The sequence below is a fragment of the Trichoderma atroviride genome, chromosome 3, assembly GCF_020647795.1.
Source record: "Trichoderma atroviride chromosome 3, complete sequence".
NCBI classification, from domain to species: domain Eukaryota; kingdom Fungi; phylum Ascomycota; class Sordariomycetes; order Hypocreales; family Hypocreaceae; genus Trichoderma; species Trichoderma atroviride.
In genome coordinates, this window is record NC_089402.1 from 1,328,104 (window position 1) to 1,348,627 (window position 20,524).

Genomic DNA, 20,524 nt, shown 5'->3' on the forward strand with positions numbered 1-20,524 from the left:
CATCTAATGTTGAGGCAACGGACGAGAATGCGACTATGAAGTCCAAGCTCTAGGGTATCGCTCTTTTTTCTTCTCTTTTTTCTCTCTTCCCCACTTCGGGGCATATGCGTTTAAGCGGGCATTGGCGAGATGGCATGAGCTCAGTCGTCCAAACTCATCAATGAGACAAGACTGGATGACGGCTTTTCACGATTGATTTGGCTCTCGGCAATTTTTGGGGCCCGTTTCAGCTGTCTCTCAATGACTCAATAAGAGAGCATCTTGTCTTATAGTTGCCAAAATGGCGTCTGCCAGAATGGGAAGCATGCGCTGCTTGCTTGGCCCTTCGTTCAGAGCTCGACAGGCTTCATTGAGCTCAAACCCGCTGCGACAGGGATTTGCCTTTCGCTTCTACTCTGCAGGTTAGACAAACTCCACACGTAGCCTGTTGTAAGGCGAAAAAGAGAAGAAGGCAAGAAATAACAGTTTTTTCTTCTATTATCAACCTCTAGCCTCTAAACCCAAATCCGAGACTGCAGCATCAACAGTCACTATCCGTGGAGACACACACCCTACAGCAAAGCCGTGGTTCAACGTTCCGCCAAACATCGTCTCCAAGACTTCCAGGCGTCTGCATCTTCAGCCTGACCATCCGGTCTACATCACCCGGCAGATTATCCAGTCCAACTTCCCCCAGCCGACATACAAGTACTACAACGAGTACAGCCCCGTGGTGACGACGAAGCAGAACTTCGACTCGCTGGGCTTTCCGCCGGATCATCCAGGGCGAGCACTTACTGACACATATTATCTCAACGAGAAGCTGCTGCTGAGGACACATACCAGCGCACACCAGGCAGATACCTTTAGGGCCAACGAGAGCGATGGGTACCTCATCTCGGCGGATGTCTACCGGCGAGACGCCATCGACCGCAGCCACTACCCAATCTTTCACCAGATGGAGGGTGCCCGGTCATGGGACCGAAACAAGGTGCCCAACGGAGACATTGCGGCCGCCGTTTTGGAGGATCTTGAACGCCTGCCAAAGCACGACGTGGTGGTGGAGGATCCCAACCCGCCCATGCACCCAGAGCGGAACCCGCTGCAGGAGGCGCATCACTCGGCGGCAGAGGCTGAGGCTTTGGGACGGCATCTGAAGAGGTCACTTGAAAACATGGTGGTCGACATCTTTACGCGGGCAAAGGCAGCGGCAATCAAGGACGACCCGGATTTCGTGGACGAGCCCTTGAAGATGCGGTGGGTAGAGGCATACTTTCCGTTTACGAGCCCATCATGGGAGTTGGAAGTGTACTACGCGGGAGACTGGCTAGAGGTTTTGGGCTGTGGCGTGGTCAAGCAGGAGCTCTACATCAACGCCGGCGTGCCATCGCAGCTGGGCTGGGCCTTTGGCATCGGCATCGACCGCATCGCCATGCTGCTGTTCAAGATTCCGGACATTCGGCTTTTCTGGTCCGAGGACAAGAGATTCCTGTCTCAATTCACCGGCGTCTCGGCCAATCTGGATACGCTCAAGCGCTTCGTGCCCTTCTCCAAGCACCCGCCCAGCCCCAGAGACGTGTCCTTCTGGACTCGCTCGACGTCGTCTGCGGCTGGTGGGAACGACAGGGACATTCTCCACGAGAACGACGTGATGGAGCTGGTCCGCAGCATTGGGGGCGATGAGGTTGAGAGCGTCAACCTCATTGACGAGTTTGTCCATCCCAAGACGGGGCGGAAGAGCGTGGCGTACCGCATCGTCTACCGGCATCTCGAGCGCACAATGACGGGCAAGGAGACGAATGACCTTCACGAGAGGGTGAGGAAGGCCCTAGTGGACAAGTTTGGCGTTGAGCTACGGTGAATGGGTGACAATGCAGCCGGCGATGATTTGAGGGGGAGTCTGTCTTTTGGCTTTCTTCTCCATATCAATGAGGGGGCTGAGTGAGGCTTGGCCAGTAGGCTATCAATTAGTCTTACGTGTAAGGAAAAAGGGGGGCGCGAAAGAGGAATTCGCCGTAGCGAAAATGGCTTGTGGAAGCTTTGATGTCGGAGTAGCATTGAGGCTGTAGAAGTGAGCCGTGGGGTGAGGGGGGAGACGTCCCGGGCTGAGCTTGGCGAGCTTAATCGAGATCTCGAAACAAGCGGGATATGTGTTGGTTGTCTGTATCTCTGTATCACATGAGAAGCGTGGACGGGTGTTACGTGCCAACTCAAGCCTGTCAACCAACCTTGTATTATATCAGTAGTAGTCTCACATATCTTGAACATCTACTCCATATTTTGAACCTCATTTGCCTCAATTGTGTGGACACACTCCGAATACGCTACATGAACACGGCAATACAGAGTATACGAATAATCAATACACGTTTATTGGTGAGCAAAGGATGAAAACTCTTCCACGAGTGCCCCGTAGTCAACCTAGCAGGGCACACACAGGGTAATCACTGGTATTGCTGCGCCTCGCCGCTTTGACAAGCACAGATGCCGGCCTGCTTCTGCTCGAAGCCAGAATTCCAGCGAGCAAGGCTGGATTCAGAGCCGATGGTGACGTGGCAGGGCAGAGAAAGAAGCTGCGCTGCGGCACGTTCGGCACGAACTTAGACAGTCGGCAAAAACTTTTTTTTTTTTAAACAATGGATTGTTGGGGGTAATTAAGCGAAATGAGGTGTTGCTGTGCATATGATGTTCTTATGCCATGTTGAACGTTGTTGAGAGGGAGTGAGGCTGAGCCACAAGAGGCATTCCAAATGTGGCTGGACTCGAATACGCAAGTGACCTTGTTTTTGGTAGGGGGATGATGAGTCAGCTGTCTTTTGGTAGAATGACGTTGTGTGAGGCATCCCGTTGGGCTGGACAGGTGAAACGCAGCCCTTTTAAGGTTGCCTCGTGGCTTGTTTCGGCACAGACATTACTCATTGTAGCTCTACGGAGTACATGGGTTTAGTAATGGGCATGTCGCTTCCGGATGTTGTGAAAAGAGAGGAGACGAAGCTCAACGTAATGCCCGGATGGCGGCCGGGCGATTGTAAAACGAGTGAATGAGTAAGCGAATGCGAGCCTTGATAGCAGCTCATGCAAACTTTCACAAACACAGTAAGCCTTCGCTACATGCCTATCTTGGAAGATACGACTGCACTATACACTTGGAACAAAAAGACATGGAGTCTGTCGGGAGGGATATTTTCCCCGAGATGGATACTCGATCGAATAGACTGCTGCAATCATACTAGCACCATGCACAAAGGTTCCCTCGGAGGGAGTCTCGGGCTTGGCTGGGCTTGGAATTATCAGCGCGGCACGGCACAGCTCAGCACAGCTCAGCACAGCAAACTTAGTTATCGTCAGGCGAGTGACGAGGCGTATACTGGTGATATCAAAGATTAGGTAGCAGGGAGGAGCACAAAAATGACAGTCAAAGGTGAATGGCATGACTTGACACAGCCCATGTTACGGACGTGATGGCAGAGAGGGGAGTCGTACGTAAGTTTTTCGACGGTGCACTGCCGCCGTGTTTGATCGCCCTGGATCAAAACAAGTGGGTAAAGCGGGCGCGATCAGACTATGCAGCAGTGCAGCGTGGAATCTGAGCACGGATTGATTACAGAAACTTGGGGGCTTTGGTTTGCAAGGAAAGGTCGGGGGAGCGAATGGTTGGCCTCTCCCGGGATGTACTTTGCTACGTTTATTCACTACATGTAAATTCAAGCAAGCATGATTGGCACTTGCTTTGCATGTAGGCATCTAAGCGCCCGGGAAGAGACGGGGGTCTGCTAGCTGAGTTGATGAGGAGGTCTCTCTTCCGCCGTGACCTCCGACCATGCATCGATATGCAGGTACTTGTCGCACGTTTTACTGGATGTGGATGGAGAGGCCCGGCGGATAGATAGGCCATGCGACCATTGTTCTTGATGCAGGCGAGGGCAATCCGGAGGCAAGGAACAGGCGGATGGGTGGCGGACACATCTCTGAACAGCAAACAATAGCCATCTTGGCATCAATGCGAAGGCTCTGGCGGTTCTGGCAGATTCCAGATTCCTCAGCCGGAGTGCCAAATGTTCAGTTCTCGGCTGCACCGCTGCGGCGTGTCGACGTCGCACAGCCCCGAATGGGCTCCCTGGCGGAAGGGAAAGGCGGGGAGATGGTGCATGTTCCCTTTTCGGCCGCAGTACTTGCATCTCTCTCAAAGGGCAACCTGGGCAGTACTTGGGGGACAAGCGTGGAATCTGCCATTCAGCCTGTATTGTGCAAGTATCCGGATCAAGGAGCTCCCGACTGCGCGCATGTACCCCCGCTCGCCATGTGACATCCATTCCTTCTAGGCGCCTACAAAGCTGCCCCGGCAGAACAAACGCATAATGCGCAGTGGCTTTGATACTGACGGGCACCGTCTTAGCCACCGGCTCATGAACAATCAGGTAATCAAGACGCAATGCGCCCCATGGCAAATCGGTGGCAACTTGCTTCCCTTGGCCACGAGAAAAAAAAAATTAAGCGTCCTCGTTGAGTTGCGAGATTCGCCCGCAAGCATTACTCGTGGAGTGGCTGCACTGCCCTCCTACGAATTGGTCCGCTGTTCCCTGAACCCTGGCCCGGGACACCCACTAAAACCAACAGCTGCTGTGAGATAGCGAGATGCAAGCACCACAAGTCACCAGCCACTTGATCGGTGCGTTTTGCAATGCGCTGCACGGGGGACCGCAGGCGCTAAGCACTGGGTCCCCCAAGTCGCGGCTCCACCGGCAGCGTCTGCGCCAATCCTGTACCGCCTCAGTCCCGTGGCCAACTGTTAACCTTTTTTGCAATCTTTCCGCCTTCTAGTTTGGGGGGGGCCGTTTTATAAGAGTCGTGGCTCCTCTTCGTTTCTGGCTTCTTCTCTCGCTTCATATCACAAGCAATCCAGATCCAATCCACTCGAAAGAGCACATCTGCAGAACTACAAGACGACTTGATTACTATAATACAGCCTGTCGCGACATCATCGGCAATCGTTGCTATAACAACTCAAACGACCACACACCACACAAACCACCACAAACCACACACAGCTCTCCTTCACAATGGAGCCTACGCCTCGCCCCTCAAGATCATCTTCCACCTCTTCTCGCAACAAGTCCAATCTCAGTCTTGATCTCTCTGACCTCCCGCCGCTGATCCAACCCACTCCTCCGTCCAACACGCTCCTCTTCACCAACCTCAACAACCTCGACATCTTCCTGCCAGAGAACCTGCAAGAAATCCGCGGCCTCATCGAAAAGGTCTCGCCCATCCACTCGTTTGCGCCGCTCAAATCCTTCCGTCGCATCATCGTCTCCTTCTTCGACATCGACTCCTCATTAGCCATTCGTCAGATCTGGGACGGAAAGGCCATCATGGGCGAGCGCATCAGACTCTACTTTGGCCAGCCCACCCCTATTGAGGTCAGACCCGAGCATCTCGAACTGCCCGACGCCGGCAAGCTCTTCTTCATCTCACCGCCCGCGAGCCCTCCCCACGGCTGGGAGATGCGCATGGAAGATGCGCCCAACAAGCAGGTCCATGCCGACGACCTTGCTGATGCTCTGGCTAAGCTGCACCACCGCCCAGTTCCTATTTACGACTCGCCCGTTACCCCAACCGACGGCGGCGTCCCGCACTTTGGCACCCGGAGTCGTAGCTCGACTCTGATCTACAAGCCTGACGAGCAGACCAGCCCTGGACTCCCTGCCGTGTTTGTCGAGGACATGACGGACGAGCCGATTGCCGTGAGCCCGCTTGATGCTGCTAAGCCCATCATGGCTCAAACCGCGCGACCTCCTGTCGAGCTGATGAACGACTTGTAAATGAATTCCTGGACGGTGTTAATACGATGAGCGGTTACATGATGGACTTTTCTTTGTTTCCTTGTTTCTTTCTCTCAACTTTCTGACTCTTGGAGAGCAGAAAGAGGGTTCTCGGTCGGCGTTGGTGGACACACGATGCATGATTAGATTGGTTTACAGAGCCTGTGGACGTTTCTCTCGTGGTATCAATCTAATCTGGGTTTGGAGTTTTGGATGATTGTTTTTTGTTGCTGTTTTTTCTTTCTTTGCAGGGAGTTGGTTGATGAAAACAGAAAGATTCCCGTCTTTGAATAGATACATGCCGTTTGCTGGATACCTACTTAGATGGGCACAATATTAGTAGCCATTACGCGACTTTATCAAGTCGTGAAATTGAATCAAACTATTCAACTACATTATTATTATTATTTTCCCAATCTTTGATCATGATCTTTTTGTCAAATAGTTGATGCAATCCATGGTTGCTTCTAGCGCTGAGACTGTCAGACCCTGAAGATTCGCGCCGCAGAAGGTTGCAGTGTGTGTGGCAAGCCCCACATCGAAACCCCACCCAAATTGATTTTTCCTCTTGCATGCAGCCTTGCTCTGGATAGTGCCGTGACTTTTGTTTTATTTTTATTTTGCAAGGCGGCTTTGTCCATTTCTGCCGTGCTTTGCATACATTGCTTTCAAACAATGAGTTGCTCGTGCCGCATAGCCGCATGGCGGACGTTTGCCCGGGGCCTTGCACAGATTCATCGACCGGAAACTTCTACGGCGGCGCAGTTTCAATGGCCGGGCCATCGTCGCGTGACAGCGTTTGGACAGAATCGCGGATTTCAGGCTTCGAAATTTCACAGACAGGATGGAGGGGCCACGGCGGTAGCCGCTGAAAGAATTGAAGAGGTGGAGTTGCAATCGCAGGGAACGGGCACAGTTGTGGAAGATGCACGTGCGGCTACGACGAAAGCTATGGGCGAGACACCGCTGCGTGGAGATGCCGAGACAGATAAGCAGCCGGTTGAAAGAACACGGGTGAAGAAGGATAGACATAGGAATCGAAGGGCCATTGCTCCGGATAACGCAGAGTCATCTATCAGCGAGATGGACGATTCACACGACACGACATCGATAGCAAGACGAGAGCGAAAAGCCACATCGACACCCACAGATTCACCAACCGCAGATTCCGCAGACGCTTCTCCCACATCAAGGCGCAAGAACCAAGAAGCATGGCAGCTCCAAAAAGCAGCCCTCAAAGAGAAATTCCCCGACGGCTGGCAGCCGCGCAAACGCCTCTCCCCAGACGCCCTCGCCGGCATCCGCGCGCTCAACGCCCAGTTCCCCGAAACCTACACGACGGAAGCCCTGGCGGACAAGTTCCAGGTCTCGAGCGAGGCCATACGCAGGATCCTCAAGAGCCACTGGCGGCCGTCGTCGCTGGAGGAAGAGGACCGCCAGCAGCGGTGGTTCCGGCGCGGCAAGCAGGTGTGGGAGCAAAAGGCCGCGCTGGGCATCAAGCCGCCGCAGAGGTGGCGCGTCGAGGGCGTTGCGCGAGACCCGGGCTATCATGAGTGGAGCAGGAAGGCGTCGCAGCGGGAGAGGGAGTGGGAGGAGGAGGAGAATCGCAAGTATCGGGCGTATTTGGACAAGAAGAAGAGGAAGAAGACGGAGTTTACAAAGGGATGGTGATGTATGACTACGGCATCATGATGGTGATTATATATCAGCCTGCCTCGTGAGATGAATTGGATGGATTTGTATGTGTACGGAAAAACAGGGAGTTGGCGGGAGGTGAACTCGATGGCGACATGGATAGCGAGACTCGACTCTGCTCTGGGTATATATCACGGCATCACTTGAAGCATGGACATATTTTTGCATACAGGACATTTTGTACAGCATTACTCTGCATACTTTTACAGCATCTCCAATAGTTAACGATTAACGAGATGAGCTCCATAACAAGGAGAGCACTCAACGAAATCCAAGCTCCCATCACCGCAACGTGAAACAAATAAAACCTTCTCTTTGCACAGGAAGCTCAAACGCGGGCCAGAGCGTTTCACCCCCCAAAATCTCCGCTTACCAAATCTCAAGTCCCCGTTTCCCGCTCTCGAAAATCTTCAAGTGTGATTTCAGAAGATCGTCTGGCCAATGAAATTTCGGGGCGTGCAAGGCTGATGCCCCAGGGGTAAGTCGCGAAACCGCCAAGGGGGAGCGCTAAAACTGTTTCATGAAGGTGGTCATTGTCACTTTAGGTGGCATGTTCTTTTTTTTTCTTTCTGGGAGATAAATGTGCCTTTGATCCCTCTTGCTTCTGTCTCTTCAAAGCTTAATGATATTTTCTTTCTTCTCTTTAATTTTTTTCTCAAGCAATTTTTATCTAAATAGATATTTCTTTGGGTGTTCAACTGGGACAGCTACTTGCATGTGATACCCTCCCGCTGCGGCCACTCTAGCATCGTTATCGATATCCTTTTATCCCCCCCTACTGCAACAATTCATTCAAACTCACCTCGCTCACTCTTCAACGACATCGCCAGATACATCCAAAAAGGAGCCCCTCACAATGCCTCCTTCAGTTTACTCTCGCCCGCCGCAGCGCGACTCGTGGTTCGCGCCGCTCTCCGTCGACCTCCTCCTCAAAGTCCTCAACATCACACTCTTCCACCCCTTCATCTGCTGGCTGATCCCGCTCTGCCTGCGCGCCCAGACAACCAAGTGGGAGGCGCCGCCCATGGTTGCGGCCTTTGCCTGGGCCATCTTCATCTCGCTGTGCTGGATCGCCGCCGCCGTCAACCAGTACGTGGCGCATGGCCCGCCGCGCCAGGTGGACCTGGGCGAGGAGGTGATTGTCGTGACGGGCGGCGCCAGCGGCTTGGGCATGCTGATTGCCGAGGTTTACGGCATGCGAGGCGCGAGCGTGGCCGTGCTGGACGTCAACCAGATGGAGCACACCGAGGCGAGGGGCGTCACGTACTACAAGTGCGATGTGAGCGACAAGGCGCAGGTGGCCAAGGCTGCGGTCGAGATTGAGAAGGATGTGAGTATTTGATGCTTTGCTCTTGAGAAACATGCGCTGTGACTGACTGGGAATCTCGCCAACAGCTCGGAACCCCTACTGTGCTCATCAACAACGCCGCCGTTGTGATTGGAAAATCCTTGCTCGATCTGTCCGTCGACGAGATTGAGACGAGCATCTCAACGAACCTCCTCGGCCCCTTTTACTGCCTCAAGACCTTCCTCCCAGCCATCATCCGCGGCGGCCGCGGCGGCACCATTGTCAACGTCTCCTCCGTCATCGGCCACCTGGGCGCCGCGCAGCTCACCGACTACGCCGCCGCAAAGGCCGGCCTCACGGCCCTCCACAAGTCCCTCACGGCCGAGCTGCGCGAGTCTCACCCGGACATCCGCACCGTCCTCGTCACGCCGGGCCAGCTCAGCACGCCGCTCTTCTACGGGGTGCAGACGCCCAACAGCTTCTTCGCGCCCGTGGTGGAGCCGGTGGACGTGACCAAGGAGATTGTGGCGGCGATTGATGGCGGCAAGGGCGTTACCGCGGCGATGCCGTTTTACGCGCGCTGGGTGGACGTTTATAACATGCTGCCGGTGGGATTGCAGCTGATTGCGAGGAGGGTTGCGGGTGTGGATAAGGGGATGGAGACGTTTATTGGCAGGAAGGGATCTGCTGAGAAGAAGTGAGGAGGGGGGATGAGATGGAGAATAGAGAAGAGAGAGAATGGGCGCTGGCGTCCTTTTCTTGATATCTCATTATAAAAAGAGGATGGATGTCTAGAGCTACAATAATGATCTACCGCTATATAAACAACTTTTAACTCAATGCCACAATACCATTGACTAAAACGCAAGATTCGAATATCCTACTTTTGTAAAATGTAAAATCCCTAAGCCATTGAGCAAAGGCAGTAATTACTGTTGTGTCATTTGATGTGTAGCCCACATAGATGCTTATCAGATGTCTGAAGCTGTCGATTAGTATCAGTATTACTACTAAAGAGACCGCTGATATATTTCCTAGCATGCTGTAGTCTGTCTAGCTTCCAATCTCGGCGAATTCAAGCGACTCAACAAATGAACCACGCTCGTATTTGATAGTCGGCGCAAATGATGCAGTCAAGTATCGCCGAAATGATCATCGTGTCAGCACGCTTCGGGATGATCCGAGCCACATGGCCGTTTAGAGCAACTTCATATCCGTGCCCTGCAAGCCCGCCACGTGAAAAGCAAATGCCAAAGAAATTCTCTTTTCGCTACAAGGCTTACCGGTGGGCTGATAACATCAATGGCATTGCAATTCCGTCACAGGCTTATACGCGCGAATCCGCGCTCTGAAATGAGGCACCGCTAGCACTGCTTTAGCGCCGCACGCTTCATGTCAGGGGCAGCAGCAAATCTGCACCAGCGCAGCCACCCCCGGACTTTGAGCGTCTTGGTTGGCTGGATAAGAGAGACATGGGCTGCCCTGTCCCGCCGGCTGCGATTGGACAGTGCCTGGCTGCGGGAATATCGCAGGACCGAGCAGCAGTCGATGACGGGATGCTGTAGAAGAGACTTGTCTAGTGCCAAGCGCGTGGGATTGCAGCTTATACGAGGCGGCGCCTGATTTGCTCCTGGGACCTGGCACTTTTGGAGCCGCCATTGGCTGGCGGGGACTGGAGCGTCTTCGCCTTTTTTGTTCCTGCTGTGCTTTTTGTTTTTTTTTGCGATGCAAGATGTCATGATGCAGCTGCGATGAGGTCTTAGACACGTCACTGAGACATGAGATCCATGCATTGATCCCATTGTACATGGGGATGCTGGTCGCGCTGCGGCTTTTTCCATCTTCTTCTTTCACAATTGCCATCTTTACCGGCGGCTCTCGGGTTCCTCTTCCTCGAAGCAGAGCAGAAGCAAATTTGCTTTTTGGCTTGGCGAGCGTGGGAACACGAGGAAAAGACACGGACTACCTGGAAAAAAAAGGAAATAGATTCGCATCGGCCTAGCCTCGTGACCCCCATGAAATCACTAAAGCTCCAGGCTCGCCTCCACATCCTTCATTGTCGAAACGGCTAGTCGCATTTTGGCAGCCAACAAGAGGTCAAACAACCTAAAATGAACAATAAGAGAGGAAGCGAGAGAAAAGAGCGACAAGCTACCGTGAAAAATACGATCCCGCAACAACCTTGTTTTTTTTTCTAGTTAGGGCGTATTGAACCCGTCAAAATTATGGGGGGCCATGGATGCTCCCCCAGCCTGTCGTGTGCATGTGGACGGTGCTTTAAGCAGCGAATCCTATCGTCAAGCTTCTTCTCGCCTCTTTCCTTCCTCGCATCTCTCTTTTTTTGCGGAGGATCTGCGCCTCTCCTGATAGATAATTGACATCTATCCAAAGCCTCCCCCAGCCGCTCTTTCTTGCATCGAGCACCGTCTGTCGTTGCTGATCAATCACTTGCATTCGCTCTTTCGAAACTGGCGGGCAGCTGTAGCAACAACTCGAGTTACCGCCTGCAAACTTCGCTCGTTGACTTGCCCTGGTCACTTTCCTCACTCGCTCCCCTTTTCGCTCGCCATTGGGGATTTTTTTCTTGTGGCACCGCGTCCAAACTCTCTCTCCTCTCTCTCTCTCTCTCTCTCTTTTCTTTCCTTTAATCGAAAGAATCGCTTTGAGATTTTTTTGGGCGGTGCACTACGAGATTTATTATTCAATCTCAGGCTCTGCAAAACCTCTTTTTTTTTTTGGCTTTTTGGATTTGCTCTTCGCATGCGCTTCATTCGGCATTGACAACTTCTTTTTTTTTGGTTGTTTTGATTTTTGAACAGCGATTCGGATACCATACCGCCTTTCTTTTCAAGTCGTTAATTTGCTTTGAAATCACTCACGATGCGTTGGGCTTCTGCTGCCATTGTGCTCGCTGGCGCCAAATCCTTGGTTGTGGCCCTGGATCCCGTCTCGGTCGTGGGCAACAAGTTCTTCAACAAGGATGGCTCGCAGTTTTTCATCAAAGGTATGAATTGCACTATTGACACACGTCCAATCTATTGCATCATATTAACCAATCATCTCTCTAGGCGTTGCGTACCAGCTTGTCCCTCAGGATCCCCTCATTGATACTGCCCAGTGCAAGCGTGATGCCAGCCTCATGTCGGAGCTTGGAGCCAACACCATTCGCGTCTACCACGTCAATGCCACTGCGGATCATGACGGCTGCATGCAGGCATTTGACGATGCTGGCATTTACGTCCTTGCTGATCTGGACACGTTTGATACCTACATCCTTCCTGTGCGCACTCTCTGCTTGTCCTTGAAATGAGTTGTGAGCTAACTGTGTTCCTGTAGGACAACAACTACTGGGACAAGGACAAGTTCCAAAGCTATGCTGCGGTGATGGACGCCTTTGAAAAGTACGACAACATCTTGGGATTCTTCATTGGAAATGAGAACATTGCTACTAAAGATGATTCTCCCACTGCTCCCTATCTCAAGGCTGCCGCCCGCGACATGAAGGCCTACCGCGACGCACAGGGCTATCGTGAGATCCCCGTCGGCTACTCGGCGGCCGATATCCTGGAGCTCCGTCCTGCGCTTCAGGACTACCTCACCTGCGGTGGCAACTCGTCTGAGATTGTCGACTTCTTTTCCCTCAACTCTTATTCGTGGTGCGACCCCAGTACCTATGTTGGGTCCACTTACAATATGCTTGAGGAGTACGCCAAGGACTTTCCCGTCCCCATCTTCTTCTCCGAGACTGGATGCATCATTCCCGGCCCTCGCCTCTGGGATGACCAGGATGCTGTTTTTGGCCCAAAGATGGTTAATGACTGGAGCGGTTCCATCGTCTACGAATGGATTCAGGAGGAAAACTCATACGGCATCATTACCTATGGCCCTCCCGACCAACCTGCTGGCCCCAATGTTGAGGGCGGATTTTTGCGCAAGGGCACTCCTCAGCCCAAGTCGCCCGACTTTCCCAACCTCAAGTCCAAGTGGGCGACCATCAGCCCATCTGGCGTTTCAAAATCCGCCTATGACCCAGACAGTGTCTCAACCCGAGCCTGCCCCAAGTCTTCTGCTGGCAGCTGGTGGGAAGTTGATGGCGATGTCAAACTGCCTACCTTGGGCCAGGTACTGGCTGTGAGCCCCAAGGCCACCACGACGCTTCTGAGCACAGGCACATCTACACCTACCGATACTTTCACGGCAGTCGTCACCGCGGAAACTGTTACGGACAGCTCAGGGAGTGTCGTTACTAGTATGATGACCATCACAGCTCCGCCATCAACTGCTACTGACGGATCGGGATCTTCCACCACTTCTGGCGCAAGCGCAGCTACGACAACCTCCAAAAAGGGAGCTTCTACGGTCAACCGGCCCACAGTATTTGGTGCTGGCCTTGTCAGTGCTATTCTCGCCTTTGCTATCCTGCTGTAGGATCATACAATGTTACTCAGGGACTTGTATTGCCAACTTAATATCAGATACCCATCTAATATCTTGCTTTCTTCTTCTTCGCTTATTAATATTTCAAATGGCTACAGCAACAAGATGATTCTTTAGGTCAGGTTGGGCCAATCCTATTGGCTACTATAGCTATCTGCGTTTGTGCCATCTTGTTTATAAAAGGGCACAGTTGGTCTACTCAAGGAGGGAGAGAGGAGACGAGAGGAGGGAGGTGCGAGGCGAGAGAGAAACGCAGAAACATTACAGTTGCTTCTTTTAATGCTCTTTTTATGACTTTATATGATTGGGGAGGAGAGATGTTTTACATGAAATGTGCCACGTCACTGGGCATGACGGTGTTTATATTTAATTCATGACGATATGTTGTACATCAGCTGTCAATGGCCTTATTTTTAGTGCTCTTGTGATACCTTTAATGTTGACGAGCCTTGTTGTTCAATTGTCTCTTTGTGCTAGCCATTGTTTTGCCTGTGACCACTCTTGGGATATACTGCCTTGCATAGCTGTTTGTCTCCAAGCCCTCCAACACTTCAATCCGTAGGACTCATGTAATCCTGCCGCTCTTGTAATACGTGGTAATATTTGCCACAGAGTTCGTAACGGTGGCGTTATAGGGAGTTGAAAAAGGCGGCCCAGCCGTCGTCGTGGGACTTTGGTCGTCGGAGGGATCAATCTGATAGTTTTTTAGGGCACTGTCGCCGGTTATGACGAGGCTGACGATGAAGATAGCAAAGACACAGACACAGAGGAGGCCCATCATGAGGTAGCGGAGGCGGTAGTCGTAGCGGTGGGGGTTTGAGCCCCAGGGAGTGCGGGTGTGAGTTTGGCATTGGAATTTGTCGATCATGATGTCTGTGGTGTTTGTGTTGAATAATAGGGTTGCTTTTATAGGGATATTTTAGGAATGGCGATGATGAGATTCGCAGGATTGTTTTTGTAGCGTCTTCTTGGAAATGGCGATGATAAGAAATCATCCATGGCATTAACTTTTTCTAGGATCTCAAGTAATGATGTTTGGCATAACTATGGACTACGATTAATTGGAAAGAAGGATGGCATCTTTGATGGAATGATAGCAAGAGCAATATGGAGCTGGATGAGTGGAGTGCCGTATTAAGAGAACTTGAACACAGAGGCTATAAGTCCAGACATGAGGTAAATATGAACATGGGTGAAGAGATGCAATAGCATGATTAAGACACTGCACAAGATGGCGACGGATATTCCGTCAAAGAAGGCAAGATGTCTCGGCAATACACAATAGAGAGAACAATGTAAACGCAGAGTGACATCTCCATCGCCTTATGTAAGACGCCAACTAAGCAAGTGCCTCTGAATTGCGCTGCTACTGCTGAAATTTCCCCTCTACAATAAACTTCCCGTAGGCGCAGAGAAAAAGAGAGGCTTTACCCACCAAAGCCTTATCGTAGCGACCGAAAACGGTCCAATGAGTGCTCTGCCATTCCGCCTCTAAAAAAAAAAAAAAAACCGAACAGTGACCGTTGCACGCTATTTTGCTACTGGCTAGAAGCTAGGATAAGGATTTTTTTTTATCGATGCACGGCAGCCTTGCTCCGCTACTCAACCTTTTTGGCCATTTTTGAATTCTCGACTCTCAATTAAATTTCCGGCCGCCAAGTCTGTGCCCATTGTGTATCTCTGAGCAGCTGCTTTTTGGGGCAAGAAATAAGGGCATCGGTGCTTGACTGACTCAGCAAAATTTCTGCCGACCGCCCGCCATCATCCCGCATTTGGCTGATCGGTTGCGAACGCCATCTGGATCTTGTAGTTTGCGAAAGAGCCTCGACCGAACCGATCACCGCGACCCCCGCCCAACTTGCTTTGTGCTGCCGCCGAAACTCAGCAGTCGACTGGCCTCGAGACTTGCAGATGCTCCCCTGACGAGCCTTGGTCGAGGCAATTGGCAAGATGGCTGAGCCGGCGCAGCTACAAGCAGCGCCCAGCGGCTCTCCGAGAGGTAAGACGATGGATGATGCATGGTCGAAAATGGGGGGTTTTGATGCTGGCATTGGCAATGCGAATCATGGTGGAGGAACAACAAAAGAGACGTGGCTGACGTATGGGCTCCATCGTTCGGGTCGAACAGAGATCAAGCAAGAACACGAGCACGAACCGACAGGCCTCGAGGGCCTCGACTTTAGCATTCTCGCCGAGCTCGCGTCAAAGCGCCCATTCGAGGATGTAACGCAGGACAATCACGAGCAGCCTGAGCAAGAGGCCAAGAGGCCCAAGACGGAGAACCCTACCACGGAAGAAGAGTCTTCTCTGGAAGACGGACTGGCGCTGCTCGTGCAGAATGCGCTTTCCAATGTTGGCGACCTGGTCAGCAGATTCAACGTGGAGCCAGAAGAGGCGCATGGCAGCGATCCCTTGGACGTGGATGACGCGCATGGAACTGATGCGCGACCGGCTCCTGTCTCGTTCTTGTCGGAGCCGGAGAAGTACGTGCGCATTGCGAATACGCATGCGCTGGGCAATCTGGTATGTCGATGCTGCGCCGACTTTACCTCTGGCCTGTTGTTTCCAATGGCCTGCATACGCTCATCAGAAGAGGCTAATTGTTGCCATAGGCGCTTTCATTACTACTCATATTGCTTCAGCAGCCCATTGACGACATGTCGAAGCTGGCGGGAGATGCAGACTCGGGCTATGGACGCTCGTACGGCCGGTTAAAACGATCTTTCGATGCGACGTGGCAGCTCTTCTCAGACGGCCAGGTGCTGTTGGCCGATGAACTGGAAATACAAGAGGCAGAAGCCCGCACTTTGCTAGAATTGGCCAACATTGCAAAGTTTGGGACGTGGTTGGTCGAGGGGGGGCTGGATTCGTTCGCTGCGGCCGTTGCGCATTTCAATGCCGTGTTTCGATGTCAGCTGTCAGAGCTGTCTCCTGGCCTCTCTCAGCTTTATCTCGGAATCAAGACGCACAGGACGATCGAATCACTTCTAATACCGGACGCAGACAAATCATTAATAGGAGAGACTATACAGTCCAAGATGATGGAGGGCTTGGAAGAGCCGACGGCGACGGGCGGCGAGCCAAGTTCATCTTCTCAGCAAGAATTATTGGCCGCGGTCAAATCACGGAGAGATGTTCTTATTGAGGAGACAAAGGACAAAGAACCAGGCGCCCTAAAGGACAAGTTCCCCACCGGCGATGTATTAAAGAGCTTTTCGGCACATGTTAAGACGACGCTCGCATCCATGACGGAGATTGGAGAGAAGCTAGGCATCTCGGCGCTGCTGAGCGACGTTGCGAATCAAGAAGCAATACCGAGCAGCTCGGGCGACGGTGAACTGGATCTGGACGACCTTTCGTCATTCTTCGAAAAGACAACCTCTGGTCTGGTGCAGAATGCGCTGGCTGGCTTGACTGAAGAGACGCCTACGCAAGAGCCTCTTACGACGACTGAGAATACTGAGACGCCAGTGGAGGTTACCAATGGCGAGCCGGCTCCAGAAGCACCACCAGCTGCGACATCAACAACACCAGCACCAGCAACTACTGCTCAACCTAGCGTTCCCAAGCTAGATCTCATCTCGGATTACAAGGAGCTGGAGGCACTGGTAGCGGAGAGCACGTCGAATTATGTCAAAACGACACTCAACGGCCTGTCTGCTGTTCCCTACCAACCTACAGTACCCCAGAGCACAGGTAAGCCCCCTTTTTGCGATTGAATCGTTGAATCGAGACAAGTTTACTCACAATTTACATTAGCCGAAACCATGGCAGCACAATCACCTTATCTGAGCCATCTTCATCAACACCAATCCCATCACCCGTATTATACTTCATATTCGGCTCAACCACCTCCTGAGCAGCAGCCTCAACAACCTGCCGGGACCCCCGACAACCTGCCGCCAAATCAGACGTTTCCTAGCGCCATTTTATACGACAAAGCTCGCCAGGCAGCGCTATCCAAGTCGTCGGCGCATACGCGGAGAGAAGGCCTCCACTCTACTCGACGACCTTGGACCCAGGAGGAGGAAAAGGCGCTCATGGCCGGACTTGATATGGTCAAGGGCCCTCATTGGAGCCAGATCCTCACCCTGTTTGGCCAGAGCGGAACTATATCTGATATCTTGAAAGATCGCACGCAAGTGCAACTGAAGGACAAGGCACGAAACTTGAAGCTATTCTTCCTCAAGACAAACTCTGAAATGCCGTACTACTTGCAGGCTGTGACGGGAGAGCTCAAGACACGTGCTCCCACCCAAGCGGCCAGAAAGGAGGCCGAGGAGAGGGCACGACTAAACTCTGAGGAAGAGCAGGCCAAGCTGCAGGGCATCATGGCGTTGGCCGGAGGACTGCAACACCCACCTCAACAACAGCAACACCATCAACACCCGCAGCATCAGCTTCAGCAACACCAGCAGCGACAACTTCAACAACATCAAGCCCGACCACCAGCTACCGTAGCGGCTGCGGTAGGGCAGAGTGTAGTGACGCCCGCTCAGGCCGCCAGCGCGGCGCAGTCAGCATCTTCCGCTCAACAACATGCCTCACACCTTCACCAAACGACATCCACGGCGACGATGACGGCCACACCGCAAGCCAGCATAGCACCAACTATGAACCGTGGCGGCATCATTCTACCCAACACGGCGCAAATCAAGCCCGACAGCCATATAGCAGCACAACACGCTGCTTCACAGCCAACGGCGATAGCTCCTCAGCCTCCACGACCACAGACCCAGCTCCCTCCCCAGGTCCCCAGGCCCCAGGCCCAACCGCAAATACAGCCTCATCACCTGCCGCAGACGCCGACACAGACGCCGATGCAGACACCTACGCCGACGCCGCAGACGATACAGCCTTCACCGCAACAACCACAACAGCATCAACAGCAACAGCATCAACATCCCCAGACACAAGCTCAACTACAAACACCTACTCAACAACCTCTGGCTCCAGCCCAGCCACATACACAGACGTTTGCACCGTCTCAGCCGCAATCGCAACCCCAACAACCTCAACAACAATACCATTCACAGCCGCAGTCTTCCCCCCCTGCTCTATCGGCTCATTCACCAGCACTCCCACAACAGCAACAGCAATCAACGCCAAGTCGGCCTGAGACGCCGATTGCCAATATGCAGCTCCCAAACGGGATGGGATCCCATCCTTCGCCTTCCACACCAATTGCGGCCACACCAACACCAACGCCGACTCAGCTCTCCCAGCACATCCAGACCCCTCCTCGGCCTTTGCCCGCACCAACCTTTTCACCTCAGCCGCAACAGCCATCCACGCCGGCGCAAACTGAGCTACACAAATTTGTGTCAGCGCCGGAAGCGCCAATGTCTGAGGCTGTAGCGGTTCAGAATGATGAGGCCGCTGCTGAGGCTGCTTTGATAGAAGGGTTGCAAGCTGCTGTCGCACAGGCGCTGGCTTCATAACCTCGGCTCTGCGTGAATGATTGGTCAATTCGTGTTGTCAAAGGCTATGACAGGTTTGAACAATGTTGGGTTTCCCCCATTTTTCTCCAGCCGTGGCGCTCTTTGAGGATGGTTCGTTTGAAAAGCGTTTATGAAAAGCCGGTTGGTGTTTGGTTTAAATTTTCTTTTTTTTTTATATCTTCTTTAATGTGTATATATATATGCCCTACCTATATACATGTGTCGTTTTATTTTACACGAGCAAGCTTGACAGAAGCTGAATCGTGAGAGAATAGCAGGAGGCTGTTTTCGGGATTCTCGAATTTTGATTTAGCCCTGTTCAAGCGTCTTTGAGAGGGATGATGAAAAGGTGTATGTATATATGGGTACTACTTGTTTACATGAGCTTGCACAGAGAGAGGGGAGCGGCAATATTGATTCTTTTTTTTTTTTATTCTTTTTTCTTGTTATTTTTTCTCTTGTGGCGGAAGAGAAGGGAAGTGGGAGGACTTATGATACCACAGATGGATAGCTACAAAGGTTACAAGCGAGTTTTATTCCAGGCAAGTCGGTTATACTTGATATGGAAGATTAGAATAAACGATATTGAATTCTGGGTTGAACCTTTTTGATGCGTGTCCCGAGCTTGTTGTTCGTGGGTTTTTGGCGATGTAGAAGGGTACAGTTATGTGTAAGCTGTACTAGCTCTACCCAAATCTCATCATTTTCAAAAATTGATAAATAATTCTAGAAAGATTCTAAGAAAAAAACAAGATGATTAAATTGTGAAATGATTAGATTTTGTAATCTTAAGATTATAAATGTTTTTAAAATTGTAGAAAAATCCGCCCATATAAAGTTAGTTGCCTTTTTAATGCTTCGTGTTTCCAGACTTTTGTCCCATGACTGTAGTATTATCTGTAGCCTCGCTCTTTTACCATCTCATAAAGTTCTTTCCGGCACATAGTATACGTAGGCTTCGTTTTGCTCCTGTCGCTAGCAAAAATCCAAGAATGTTTTTTTGCCAAAAATTGTGATGATACTTTTACTCAGCCTTGCTTACGTTGGTTCTCAAGTGTTTTGATTGCGAGAAAGATGTCTTCTTGATCTGAATCTGGTGTGTCTTTTTTTTTCCCATGAAATATTCAGCCGATGATAACGGAAATAACAAGGGCATTATGCCGAAAGCAAAGAGATGGGCTGGATTTCTCTAGTTGGAAACGAATCTCTCATCATGCGAGGGCTTGTGCCGGAAAAGGGCCAATTTCCTTATATTAGAAACGGCTTCCTCTCAACGCGAGGGGTATTCATTAGTTACTACATCGTTTTTATTAATAGCCATGTCGCTCTGCCTTGGAGAGCCTAGAACACGATGCCAGCAGACGTCGGCATTCCCGATGAACACTTTTTTATCTTACAAGCCGATTACGAATCTCGGCATCTTTGTCTATATTGACGGCAGGAAAACAAAAAAGCACAATCTTTTCGTATTCGTAAGCCTATTCAAGGAGCAGGTCCTAGATACCTTTAAAGAAGAGGGGCGAGTCGTAATGGGAAGAGTGAATGAATCCTTCCAACCGAACTGTTTTTTCTTGTCAGCCAACAGTTTCTAATTATGTAGGTCTTGGCTGAGGACGGAAACCAACAACAAGCCGTCGCATAGCTGCCTGCTGGTATTGATACCTGTGCAATGTCTGCTGCTCTTGTGATGAATATGTCATCCAATATTTGTGTGTGTGTGTGTGTACGTCTTGCTGAAAAGAGCGAGGCCATGAATAGTTTAGAACTTTCGGACTGCCCGTTGTAGAAGGCAAAAGAAGTGGCAAGAAATAAGAAGAAGAAGATGATGATTATGAAAGAAGGGAAATCTGATGATCAGAACA

The 20,524-nt window shown here is 51.5% G+C and overlaps 8 protein-coding genes across 8 annotated transcripts; 7 read left to right on the plus strand and 1 right to left on the minus strand.

The window, feature by feature from the left end:
- Nucleotides 1-8: 8 nt before the first annotated feature.
- On the plus strand, nucleotides 9-2,265 carry TrAtP1_005651 (uncharacterized protein). Its single transcript, XM_014089158.2, has 2 exons — nucleotides 9-401; nucleotides 492-2,265. The coding sequence occupies exons 1-2, from the start codon at nucleotides 281-283 to the stop codon at nucleotides 1,838-1,840; spliced, it is 1,470 nt and encodes a 489-aa protein (XP_013944633.1). The 5' UTR covers nucleotides 9-280; the 3' UTR covers nucleotides 1,841-2,265.
- Nucleotides 2,266-3,928: 1,663 nt separating this feature from the next.
- Nucleotides 3,929-4,285, plus strand: TrAtP1_005652 (uncharacterized protein; the record flags this gene model as incomplete). Its single annotated transcript, XM_066112802.1, has 1 exon — nucleotides 3,929-4,285. One exon carries the CDS (start codon nucleotides 3,929-3,931, stop codon nucleotides 4,283-4,285), a length of 357 nt encoding a protein of 118 aa, XP_065968888.1.
- A 582-nt stretch (nucleotides 4,286-4,867) lies between these two features.
- On the plus strand, nucleotides 4,868-6,195 carry TrAtP1_005653 (uncharacterized protein). Its single transcript, XM_014089157.2, has one exon. It carries the CDS (start codon nucleotides 5,040-5,042, stop codon nucleotides 5,799-5,801), a length of 762 nt encoding a protein of 253 aa, XP_013944632.1. The 5' UTR covers nucleotides 4,868-5,039; the 3' UTR covers nucleotides 5,802-6,195.
- Nucleotides 6,196-6,385: 190 nt separating this feature from the next.
- TrAtP1_005654 (uncharacterized protein) lies at nucleotides 6,386-7,766 on the plus strand. The gene has a single exon (XM_014088985.2). It carries the CDS (start codon nucleotides 6,477-6,479, stop codon nucleotides 7,470-7,472), a length of 996 nt encoding a protein of 331 aa, XP_013944460.2. The 5' UTR covers nucleotides 6,386-6,476; the 3' UTR covers nucleotides 7,473-7,766.
- Nucleotides 7,767-7,818: 52 nt separating this feature from the next.
- TrAtP1_005655 (uncharacterized protein) lies at nucleotides 7,819-9,643 on the plus strand. Its single transcript, XM_014089155.2, has 2 exons — nucleotides 7,819-8,826; nucleotides 8,892-9,643. The coding sequence occupies exons 1-2, from the start codon at nucleotides 8,353-8,355 to the stop codon at nucleotides 9,483-9,485; spliced, it is 1,068 nt and encodes a 355-aa protein (XP_013944630.2). The 5' UTR covers nucleotides 7,819-8,352; the 3' UTR covers nucleotides 9,486-9,643.
- An 885-nt stretch (nucleotides 9,644-10,528) lies between these two features.
- Nucleotides 10,529-13,670, plus strand: TrAtP1_005656 (uncharacterized protein). Its single transcript, XM_014089154.2, has 3 exons — nucleotides 10,529-11,788; nucleotides 11,853-12,064; nucleotides 12,121-13,670. Exons 1-3 carry the CDS (start codon nucleotides 11,665-11,667, stop codon nucleotides 13,210-13,212), a joined length of 1,428 nt encoding a protein of 475 aa, XP_013944629.2. The 5' UTR covers nucleotides 10,529-11,664; the 3' UTR covers nucleotides 13,213-13,670.
- Nucleotides 13,671-13,786: 116 nt separating this feature from the next.
- TrAtP1_005657 (uncharacterized protein) lies at nucleotides 13,787-14,089 on the minus strand (the record flags this gene model as incomplete). Its single annotated transcript, XM_066112803.1, has 1 exon — nucleotides 13,787-14,089. One exon carries the CDS (start codon nucleotides 14,087-14,089, stop codon nucleotides 13,787-13,789), a length of 303 nt encoding a protein of 100 aa, XP_065968889.1.
- Nucleotides 14,090-14,832: 743 nt separating this feature from the next.
- On the plus strand, nucleotides 14,833-19,402 carry TrAtP1_005658 (uncharacterized protein). The gene is made up of 4 exons (XM_066112804.1): nucleotides 14,833-15,220; nucleotides 15,350-15,744; nucleotides 15,834-16,917; nucleotides 16,981-19,402. The coding sequence occupies exons 1-4, from the start codon at nucleotides 15,172-15,174 to the stop codon at nucleotides 18,660-18,662; spliced, it is 3,210 nt and encodes a 1,069-aa protein (XP_065968890.1). The 5' UTR covers nucleotides 14,833-15,171; the 3' UTR covers nucleotides 18,663-19,402.
- Nucleotides 19,403-20,524: the final 1,122 nt, after the last annotated feature.

Excerpts from the sequence above, each read along its gene's own strand:
- TrAtP1_005654 (XM_014088985.2), top strand. The coding sequence starts at position 6,477 with ATGAGTTGCTCGTGCCGCATAGCCGCATGGCGGACGTTTGCCCGGGGC.
- TrAtP1_005653 (XM_014089157.2), top strand. The coding sequence starts at position 5,040 with ATGGAGCCTACGCCTCGCCCCTCAAGATCATCTTCCACCTCTTCTCGC.
- TrAtP1_005651 (XM_014089158.2), top strand. The coding sequence starts at position 281 with ATGGCGTCTGCCAGAATGGGAAGCATGCGCTGCTTGCTTGGCCCTTCG. Across the intron at positions 402-491 it reads CTTTCGCTTCTACTCTGCAG|CCTCTAAACCCAAATCCGAG; the intron begins GTTAGACAAACT and ends ATCAACCTCTAG.
- TrAtP1_005658 (XM_066112804.1), top strand. The coding sequence starts at position 15,172 with ATGGCTGAGCCGGCGCAGCTACAAGCAGCGCCCAGCGGCTCTCCGAGA. Across the intron at positions 15,221-15,349 it reads GCCCAGCGGCTCTCCGAGAG|AGATCAAGCAAGAACACGAG; the intron begins GTAAGACGATGG and ends CGGGTCGAACAG. Across the intron at positions 15,745-15,833 it reads CGCATGCGCTGGGCAATCTG|GCGCTTTCATTACTACTCAT; the intron begins GTATGTCGATGC and ends TTGTTGCCATAG.
- TrAtP1_005656 (XM_014089154.2), top strand. The coding sequence starts at position 11,665 with ATGCGTTGGGCTTCTGCTGCCATTGTGCTCGCTGGCGCCAAATCCTTG. Across the intron at positions 11,789-11,852 it reads CTCGCAGTTTTTCATCAAAG|GCGTTGCGTACCAGCTTGTC; the intron begins GTATGAATTGCA and ends TCATCTCTCTAG. Across the intron at positions 12,065-12,120 it reads TTGATACCTACATCCTTCCT|GACAACAACTACTGGGACAA; the intron begins GTGCGCACTCTC and ends GTGTTCCTGTAG.
- TrAtP1_005655 (XM_014089155.2), top strand. The coding sequence starts at position 8,353 with ATGCCTCCTTCAGTTTACTCTCGCCCGCCGCAGCGCGACTCGTGGTTC. Across the intron at positions 8,827-8,891 it reads CGGTCGAGATTGAGAAGGAT|CTCGGAACCCCTACTGTGCT; the intron begins GTGAGTATTTGA and ends TCTCGCCAACAG.